The 11086-nt window shown below is 41.4% G+C and overlaps 1 protein-coding gene across 1 annotated transcript in view; it reads left to right on the top strand.

Annotated features, from left to right (window-relative positions):
• Positions 1–8065, top strand: part of tfap2d (transcription factor AP-2 delta (activating enhancer binding protein 2 delta)) — a 42420-nt gene extending 34355 nt beyond the window's left edge. Inside the window, exon 8 of the mRNA XM_029678767.2 lies at positions 7057–8065. Coding sequence (XP_029534627.1) covers positions 7057–7267 — 211 coding nt within the window. The 3' untranslated portion in view covers positions 7268–8065. The remainder of the gene's footprint in view (positions 1–7056) is intronic.
• The last annotated feature ends 3021 nt before the right edge of the window (positions 8066–11086 follow it).

The following is an 11086-nucleotide window of genomic DNA, read 5'->3' on the forward strand; positions in this document are numbered from 1 at the left end:
CGGCAGTCTCAACAGCATTGGTTTCTCAAATGACTGACTCACCTGGTTCACCAACTACTTCTCTAATAGAGTACAGTGTGTCAAATTGGAGGGCCTGTTGTCCGGACCTCTGGCAGTCTCTATGGGGGTGCCACACGGTTCAATATTCGTGCCGACTCTCTCCTCTGTGTACATCAATGATGTCGCTCTTGCTGCTGGTGATTCTCTGATCCACCTCTATGCAGACGAAACTGTTCTGTATACTTCTGGCCCTTTTTTGGACACTGTGTTAACTAACCTCCAGACGAGCTTCAATGCCATACAGCTCTCCTTCTGTGGCCTCCAACTGCTCTTAAATGCAAGTAAAACTAAATGCATGCTCTTCAACCGATCGCTGCCCACACCTGCCCGCCTGTCCAGCATCACTACTCTGGACAGTTCTGACGTAGAATATGTGGACAACTGCAAATACCTAGGTGTCTGGCTAGACTGTCAACTCTCCTTCCAGACTCACATTATTATCTCCAATCCAAAATTAAATCTAGAATCGGCTTCTTATTTCGTAACGAAGCATCCTTCACTCATGCTGCCAAACATACCCTCGTAAAACTGACCATCCTACTGATCCTCGACTTTGGCGATGTAATTTACAAAATAGCCTCCAACACTCTACTCAACCAATTGGATGCAGTCTATCACAGTGCCATCCGTTTTGTCACCAAAGCCGCATATACTACCCACCACTGCGTCCTGTACACTCTCTTTGACTGGCCCTCGCTTCAAACTCGTCGCCAAACCCACTGGCTCCAGGTAATCTACAAGTCTTTGCTAGGTATATCCCCGCCTTATCTCAGCTCACTGGTCACCATATCTGCACTCAATCATGGCACACGCTCCAGTAGGTACATCTCACTTGTCACCCCCAAAGCCAATTCCCCCTTTGGTCACCTTTCCTTTCAGTTCTCTGCTGCCAATGACTGGAACGAACTGCAAAAATCACTGAAGCTGGAGACTCATATCTCCCTCACTAGCTTTAAGCACCATCTGTCAGAGCAGCTCACAGATCACTGCACCTGTATATAGCCCATCTGTAAATAGCCCATCCAACTACCTCATCCAGATACTGTATTTATTTATCTTGCTCATTTGCACTCCAGTATTTCTACTTGCACATCATCATCTGCTCATCTATCACTCCAGTGTTTAAAAGGTATATTGTAATTACTTCGCCACCATGGCCTATTTATTATCTTACCTATTTTGCACACACTGTATATATACTTTTTCTACTGTATTATTGACTGTATGTTTTGTTTATTCCATGTGTAACTCTGTGTTGTTGTATGTGTCGAACTGCTGTGCTTTATCTTGGCCAGGTCCATGTTGTAAATGAGAACTTGTTCTCAACTAGCCTACCTGGTTAAATAAAGGTGTTCTCAACTAGCCTACCTGGTTAAATAAAGGTGTTCTCAACTAGCCTACCTGGTTAAATAAAGGTGTTCTCAACTAGCCTACCTGGTTAAATAAAGGTGAAATAAACATAAATAAACTCTGTAGTCCAACTCATTCCAAACCATCTCAATTGGGTTGAGAACGGGTGATTGTAGAGGCCAGGTCATCTGATGCAGCACTCATCACTATCCTTCTTGGTCAAATAGCCCTTACACAGTCTGGAGGTGTGTTGGGTCATTGTCCTGTTAAAAACCAAATGATCGTCAGACTAAGAGCAAACTGGATGGGATGGCGTATTGCTGCAGTATGCTGTGGTTGCCATGCACGTTAATTGTGCCTTGAATTCAAAATAAATCACAGACAGTGTCACCATCAAAGCATCCCCACACCATCACACCTTCTCCATGCATCATGGTGGGAACCACACATGCAGAGATGATCCGTTCACCTACTCTGCGTCTCATAAAGACACGGCAGTTGGAACCAGAAATCTCAAACTTGGACTCATCAGACCAAAGGACAGATTTCCACCTGTCTAATGTCCATTGCTCGTGTTTCTTGGCCCAAGCAAGTATCTTCTTCTTATTGGTGTCCTTTAGCAGTGGTTTCTTTGCAGCAATTCGGCCATGAAGGCCTGATTCACACAGTCTCCTCTGAGATGTGTCCGTTACTTTTATTTGGGCTGCAATTTCTGAGGCTGATAACTCTAATGAACTTATCCTCAACAGCAGGGGTAACTCTAGTGAACTTATCCTCAACAGCAGGGGTAACTCTAATGAACTTATCCTCAACAGCAGGGGTAACTCTAATGAACTTATCCTCAACAGCAGGGGTAACTCTGGGTCTTCCTTTCCTGTGGCGGTCATCATTAGAGCCAGTTTCATCATTGCGCTTGATGTTTTTTGCTACTGCACTTGAAGAAACGTTCAATGTTCTTGACATTTTCCACATGGACTGGCCTTCTTGTCTTTAACCTCTTAAGACTCTAGGGGCAGTATTTCATTTTTGGATAAAAAGACGTGCCCGTTTTAAGCGCAATATTTTGTCACGAAAAGATGCTCGAATATGCTTGGAATTGATAGTTTTGGAAAGAAGACAGTCTTACGTTTCCAGAAATGCAAAGATTTTCACTGTGAGTCCCTTAGAACAAATGCTTCGGGCAAAACCAAGATGTATGACCGACCAGGAAATGCACAGGATTTCTGAGGCTACGTTTTCCATGATCGCCTTATATGGCTGTGAATGCGACAGGAATGGACGGACTCTTTCTCTTGTTTCCCCAAGGTCTCTGCAGCATTGTGACGTATTTGTAGGCATATCATTGGAAGATTGACCATAAGAGACTACATTTACCAGGTGTCCCGCTTGGTGTCTGCATTTTTCCATTCAAATCTCAGAACAAACCAGGCTACAAGGACGGTGCTTTCAATGGAGAGAAATATGACAAACCACCTTCAGGATTGATTCAAACAACGTTTTCCATGTTTCAGTCGATATTATGGAGTTAATTCGGAAAAAAGTTCGACATGTAGGTGACTGAATTTTCGGTTAGTTTCGGTAGCCAAATGCATAGTAACAAAAGGGAACGATGTGTCCTACACAAGAATCTTTCAGGAAAAACTGGACATCTGCTTTGTAACTGAGAGTCTCCTCATTGAAACATCTGAAGTTCTTCAAAGGTAAATTATTTTATTTGATTCCTTGGCTGGTTTTTGTGAATATGTTGCGTGCTAAATGCTAACGCTAATGCTAAGCTAGCTATCACCACTCTTACACAAATTAGTGATTTTCTCTGGTTCTAAAGCATATTTTGAAAATCTGAGACGACAGGATTGTTAAGAAAAGGATAAGCTTGAGAACAGGCATATTTATTTCATTTCATTTGCGATTTTTAGAAATCGCTAACGTTGCGTTATGCTAATGAGCTTGAGGCTGTAGTTACGCTACCGCATACGGGTTTGGGCGGACTATGAGGTTAAACTTCTTGCGACTCCAAACCCGTATCCGGGAGCGTAATCATAGCCTCAAGCTCATTACCATAAAGCAACCATAACGTTTCCTATTCATGAAAATCGCAAATGAAATGAAATAAATATATTGAAACACAAGCTTAGCCTTTTGTTAACAACACTGTCATCTCAGATTTTCAAAATATGCTTTTCAACCAAAGCTACACAAGCATTTGTGCAAGAGTATTGATAGCCTAGCATAGCATTAAGCCTAGCATTCAGCAGGCAACATTTTCACAAAAACAAGAAAAGCATTCAAATAAAATAATTTACCTTTGAAGAACTTCGGATGTTTTCAATGACAAGACTCTCAGTTAGATAGCAAATGTTCATTTTTTCCAAAAATATTATTTGTATAGGAGAAATCGCTCCGTTTTGTTCATCACGTTTGGCTAAGAAAAAAAAACTAAAATTCAGTCATTAGAACGCCAAACCTTTTTCCAAATTAACTCCATAATATCGACAGAAACATGGCAAACGTTGTTTAGAATCAATCCTCAAGGTGTTTTTCACATATCTATTCGATGAAAAATCATTCCTGGCAGTTGGTTTCTCATCAGAGGCAAACGGCAAAATACTGCAGCTGGAGATTACGCAATAATTGCGACGGAGGACACCAAGCGACCACCTGGTAGATGTAGTCTCTTATGGTCAATCTTCCAATGATATGCCTACAAATATGTCACAATGCTGCAGACACCTTGGGGAAAACGTGGAAAACGTAAGCTAACTCCTAGCTCCTCCACAGCCATATAAGGAGTCATTGCCATGAGGCGGTTAAAAAAATGCGGCACTTCCTGATTGGATTTTTATCTGGTTTTTTTCTGTAACATCAGTTCTGTGGCACTCACAGACAATATCTTTGCAGTTTTGGAAACGTCAGAGTGTTTTCTTTCCAAAGATGTCAATTATATGCATAGTCAAGCATCTTTTCGTGACAAAATATCTTGTTTAAAACGAACGTTTTTTATCCCAAAATTAAAATAGCGCCCCCTAGTTATAAAAGGTTAAAGTAATGATGGACTGTCATTTCTTTTTGCTTATTTGAGCTGTTCTTGCCGTAATATGGACTTGGTCTTTTGCCAAATAGAGCTATCTTCTGTATATCACCCCTACCTTGTCACAACAGATTGGCTCAAACGCATTAAGAATCCAGTCCAAATAAATACTTCGCATAATTCAAGTAAAAGACACATCTCAACATCAACTGTTCAGAGCAGAATGTGTGAATCAGGCCTTCATGGCCGAATTGCTGCAAAGAAACCACTTCTAAAAGACACCAATAAGAAGAAGAGACTTGGTTGGGACAAGAAACATGAGCAATGGACATTAGACCTGTGGAAATCTGTCCTTTGGTCTGATGAGTCCAAGTTTAAGATTTCTGGTTCCAACCACTGTGTCTTTGTGAGATGCAGAGTAGGTGAACAGATGATCTCCACATGTTTGGTTCCCACCGTGAAGCACGGAGGAGGAGGTGTGATGGTGCTTTAATGATGACACTGTCTGTGATGTATTTAGAATTCAAGGCACACTTAGCCAGCATGGCTAACACAGCATTCTGCCGTGATACGCCATCCCATCTGGTTTGCTCTTAGTGGGACTATCATTTGTTTTTCAACAGGACAATAACCCAACACACCTCCAGGCTGGGAAAGGGATATTTGACCAAGAAGGAGATTGATTGAGTGCTGCATCAGATGACCTGGCCTCCACAATGACCCAACCTCAACCCAATTGAGATGGTTTGGGATGAGTTGGACCGCAGGGAGGAAAAGTAGTCAACAAGTGCTCAGCATATGTGGGAACTCCTTCAAGACTGGTGGAAAAGCATTCTAGGTGAAGCTGGTTTAGAGAATGGCAAGAGTGTGCAAAGCTGTCATCATAGCAAACGGTGGCTACATTGAATAATGTAAAATATATTTTGATTTCATCAACACTTTTTCGGTTAATACATGTGTCATTTCATAGTTTGTCTTCACTATTATTCTGCAATGTAGAAAATAGTAAAAATAAAGAAAAACCCTTGAATCAGTAGGTGTGTCCAAACTGTATAGATACTGTATATCTAAAGTGTTTGTATAGTGTGTGTCGTGTCTGCATAGTGTCTATAGTGTATTTATAATGTATATATTGTGTATATTGTGTCTATATAGTGTACAGTGCATTCGGAAATTATTCAGGCCTTATTCTAAAATAGATTAAATAAAAAAAACATCCTCATCAATCTACACACAGTACCCCATAATGGCAAAGTGAAAACAGGATAGAATAAATGTTTGCAAATGTATTGAAAGAAAAAAACACAATTACCTTTATTACATCAGTATTCAGATCCTTTGCTATGAGACTCGAAATTGAGCTCAGGTGCATCCTGTTTCCATTGATCATCCTTGAGATGTTTCTACAACTTTATTGGAGTCCACGTGTGGAAAATTCAATTGATTAGACATGATCTGGAAAGGCACACAACTGTCTATATAAGGTACCACAGTTGACAGCGCATGCCAGAGCCAAGCCATGAGGTGGAAAGAATTGTCCGTAGGGCTCCGAGACAGGATTGTGTCGAGGCAATCATCTGGGGAAGGGTACCAAAACATTTATTCAGCGTTGAAGGTCCCCAAGAACACAGTAGCCTCCATCATTCTTAAATGGAAGAAGTTTGGAACCACCAAGACTCTTTCTAGAGGAGTAAAAGGCCTTGGTCAGGAAGGTGACCAATAACCCGATGGTCACTCTGACAGAGAAACTCGTTTCAAATGGTCTGAGAGTCCTTTAGGAGCCTTTTGGCAAACTCCAAGCTTGCTATCATGTGCCTTTTACTGAGGAGTGGCTTCTGTCTGGCCCCTCTACCATAAGGTCCTGATTGGTGGAGTGCTGAAGAAATGGTTGTCCTTCTGGAAGGTTCTCCCATCTCCACAGAGGAACTCTGGAGCTCTATCAGAGTGACAATTGGGTCACCTACCTGACCAAGGCCTTTCTCCCCCGATTGATCAGTTAGGCTGGGTGGCCAGCTCTAAGAACAGTCTTAGCGGTTCCAAACTTTTTACATTTAAAAATAATGGAAGCCACTGTGTTCTTGGGGACAGTCACTGCAGCAGATTTTTTTTGGTACCCTTCCCCAGATCTGTGCCTCGACACAATCCTGTCTCGGCGCTCTACAGACAATTCCTTCGACCACATGGCTTGGTTTTTGTTCTGACATGCACTGTCAACTGTGGGACCTTAAATAGACAGTTGTGTGCATTTCCAACTCATATCCAATCAATTGAATTTACCACAGGTGGACTCCAATCAAGTTGTAGAAACATCTCAAGGATGATAAATGGAAACAGGATGCACCTGAGCTTAATTTTGAGTCTCATAGCAAAGGGTCTGGATACTTTAGATGTTTAATACATTTGCAAAAATGCTCTGTCATTGTGGGCTATTGTGTGTAGATTGAGGAGAAAAAATGATTTAATCCATTTCAGAATAAGGTTGTAACGTAACAAAATGTGGAAAATGGGAAGTGGTCTGAATACTTTCAGAATGCACTGTATAGTGTATATATAATGTATATAATGTATATCTATATATGTAGTGTATATTTATGTCTTCATGTGTTTGTGTTCTCCAGTCTGATCACCCATGGATTCGGGACTCCGGCAGTGTGCGCGGCTCTCAGCACCTTCCAGACCGTTCTTAGTGAGATGCTCAACTTCCTGGATAAACATTCTGCAGCCGGGAACCCTGGGAAAACCTCTGGTCAGGAGACTGAAAAGACCGGAACTGTCCGGAAAACCAGCGAGCTGCTCAATAAAGACGGCAAAGCTGAAAAGACAGAGTAGCCCTTTTCCTGTGCTGTGCAGTGTATGTGCCTGTGTTTGTCAGGGTTGGATCCCTGGGAGGAGGAGCTAATCTCTGTGGAGACTGACAGAGACATTTATTCATTCTGAACAACAGGAAGTAGAGATAGGGACTTCTGGTCAGCGCCATCTGGGAGTCAACGGGAGAGGAGCGGGGTACACATGTACACACACATACGCACACATACACACAGAACGTTCTCCCTCCAGTCTCCACCTGAACAGTGCAATTAATGCCATTATGTTGTTTAACGTTTTAGAACCAAGAGACTGGGGTCTGGGTTCACTATGTTGGTGAGAGTGTCAGACTGGGTTCACTATGTTGGTGAGAGTGTGAGACTGGGTTCACTATGTTGGTGAGAGTGTGAGACTGGGTTCACTATGTTGGTGAGAGTGTGAGACTGGGTTCACTATGTTGGTGAGAGTGTGAGACTGGGTTCACTATGTTGGTGAGAGTGTGAGACTGGGTTCACTATGTTGGTGAGAGTGTGAGACTGGGTTTACTATGTTGGTGAGAGTGTGAGACTGGGTTCACTATGTTGGTGAGAGTGTGTGTGTGTGTTCATGTGCCTGTGCTTGTGTGTGTGCCTGTGTGTGCGTGCGTGTGTGTGAGTCCAGATTTCTGAGACTCTGCCATTTTGTAAAGGTGACTATTCAGTTGCCATGGAAACATTTTGTTCTGCATGTCTATCTTTGTACACTCCCCAGAACTACAATTATGATACAAGCTCTTTGACCCTTCATAAACATTTGTATAGATATATATATAAATATTTAAATAACTTTTCTTGTAGGCTTTGAATTACATATACTGTATGTTAAAACCATACCTTCTAAAATACCTGTGTTCAATAAAAACTATTGATACATGTTCCTTCCTACTAGTTCCTGTGTAGTGTGTGGGTCAATCAATACACACACACGCACATAATTGGATACAACAAAATATACAAGAACATGTAGTATTGTATAATAACAGATCCTGGATGTGAATCCCTTTTTTAGAATATAAACAGTTGATTGAATACTCATCGGAAGAACTTCTGAAAAGGACAAACATGAAGAATGAAGACCTGACAGCAGTTCCCCAGGAGAAAGATAGCTAGCAAGATTTTTGCTGATTAAATTAAATCCACAAAATGAAATGACATTTACTTAAAGTATTCAGACCCTTTAGTCAATACTTTGTTGATTCACCTTGGCAGCGATTACAGCCTCGAGTCTTTTTGGGTATGACGCTACAAGCTTGACACACCTGTATTTGGGAAGTTTCTCCCATTCTTCTCTGCAGATCCTCTCAAGCTCTGTCAGGTTGGATGGAGAGAGTTGCTGCAAAGCTATTTTCATGTTTCTCCAGAGATGTTCGATCGGTTTCATGTTCAGGCTCTGGCTGGGACAATCAAGGACATTCAGAGACCTGTCCGGAAGCCACTCTTGCGTTGTCTTGGCTGTGTGCTTAGGGTCGTTGTCCTGTTGGAAGGTGAACCTTTGCTCCAGTCTGAGGTCCTGAGCACTCTTGAGAAGGTTTTCATCAAGGATTGCTCTATACTTTCCTCTGTTCATCTTTTCCTCAATCCTGACTAGTCTCCCAGTCCATGCCACTGCAAAACATCTCCACAGCATGATGCTGCCACCACCATGCTTCACCGTAGGGATGGTGCTAGGTTTCCTCCAGACGTGACGCTTGGCATTCAGGCCAAAGAGTTCAATCTTGGTTTCATTAGACCAGAGAATCATGTGTCTTTTACTGAGGAGTGGCTGGCCAATCTACCATTAAGTCCTGATTGGTGGAGTGCTGTGGAGATGGAAGAACCTTCCAGAAGGACTACCATCTCCACAGAGGAACTCTAGAGCTCTGTCAGAGTGACCATCGGGTTCTTTGTCACCTCCCTGACCAAGGCCCTTCTCCCCGATTGCTCAGTTTGGCCAGGAGGCCAGCTCTAGAAACAGTTTTAGTGGTTCCGAACTTCTTATATTTAAGAATGATGGAGGCCACTATATTATTGGGAACCTTCAATGCTACAGAACATTTTTGGTACCCTTCCCCAGATCTGTGCCTCGACACAATCCTGTCTCAGATCTCTACGGACAATTCCTTCAAACTCATGGCTTGGTTTTTGCTCTGACATGCACTGTCAACTGTGGGACCTTATATTTACAGTGCTTTTACACCTGCATTGGACTTTTGATTGGATTGGACTTTTCCAAATCATGTTGAATCAATTGAATTTACCACAGGTCAACTCCAGTCAAGTTGTAGAAATATCTCAAGGATAATCAATTGAAACAGGCTATACCTGAGCTCAATTTCAAGTCTCATAGCAAAGGGTCTGAATACTTATGTAAATAAGGTATTTCGGTTTATTTATTTTTTTAAATCAGCAAAATTTATCAGAAACTGTTTTCACTTTGCCAGTATGGGGTATTGTGAGTATATTGTGGAGGATTTTTTATTTATTTAGTCCATATTAGAATAAGACTGTAACGTAACAAAATTTGGGAAAAGTCAAGGGGTCTGAATACTTTTAGATAGATAGGCAGATCGATAGATAGATAGATAGATAGATAGATAGATAGATAGATAGATAGATAGATAGATAGATAGGCAGATAGATAGATAGGCAGATATATAGATAGGCAGATATGCAGATAGATAGATAGATAGATAGATAGATAGATAGATAGATAGATAGATAGATAGATAGATAGATAGATAGATAGATAGATAGAGCAGAGCAGAGGTCAGGATCAGATGAGCTCCTGCATTTTTCAGTATTTTCTATAAAAAAAAGATAGATTAGGAGTTAGATAAAATTGGATGTTTTTGTCAGGAACACATACTGGATTCTACCCTCTACAACATAACCCCTACTTCAAATCAAAACTTAAAAACTACAACCTGATTTTGGAAGGAATTACAGAACTACCACGAATTATTACTCTATACAGCAAATTCTCTGGAAAACAACAGAAACCTGAAAACACCATCCAACCTGGAACTGAGTGAGTAATGTTTAGCCTGAAACTATATTTTATTTCCAAAAGCCAAGAAGAAAAATACACAACATTACTTTATAAGGACTGAATTCTAACATAATTCTCCCAAGCTTGATACAGCTTCAACTAGCACTGACGTGTCAAGTAAGAGGTGTCAAAGCCCATTAGCCCAACAATGGCAGGAGAGTCACACAGTCTACCCCAACCAAATGGAGAGGCCTTAGAAGCTCCCTCCCGCTGTTCAGAGGTAATTAAAATACAGTACCCTGTGCATGTTTATTTTTAATTTTTATTTTACCTTTTTTTAACTAGGCAAGTCAGTTTTAAGAACAAATTCTTATTTTCAATGACAGTCTAGGAACAGTGGGTTAACTGCCTGTTCAGGGGCAGAGCGACAGATTTGTACCTTGTCAGCTCGGGGGTTTGAACTTGCAACCTTCCGGTTACAAGACCAACGCTTTAACCACTAGGCTACCCTGCCACCCCATGTAAAGAATGATAAGGCAAGAAAAGATTACAAAATGAAGCTCCTTATGGAAAATCAAGAGACACTTTTTGCTGACTATTACAAAAATGGGAACATCAGCAACCTTATCTTCCACACAAACCATCCCCTGGCATGGCACAGTGCTATATTAGCACACTACCCCTTTGTTAAGAGAGGGGGGTTAACGAGGGGTGGAAACTCAGAATACTTGACAACGAGGACTCTGAGTCAGCTAATATAAACCTCTATAAGTCCGGAACAGTACTTGTACAGGGTAACCCCAAACAGTTTCAGCTGGACTTTCACCAAATTAAAGA

Source organism: Oncorhynchus nerka, linkage group LG13 (genome assembly GCF_034236695.1).
Source record: "Oncorhynchus nerka isolate Pitt River linkage group LG13, Oner_Uvic_2.0, whole genome shotgun sequence".
Lineage (NCBI taxonomy): Eukaryota > Metazoa > Chordata > Actinopteri > Salmoniformes > Salmonidae > Oncorhynchus > Oncorhynchus nerka.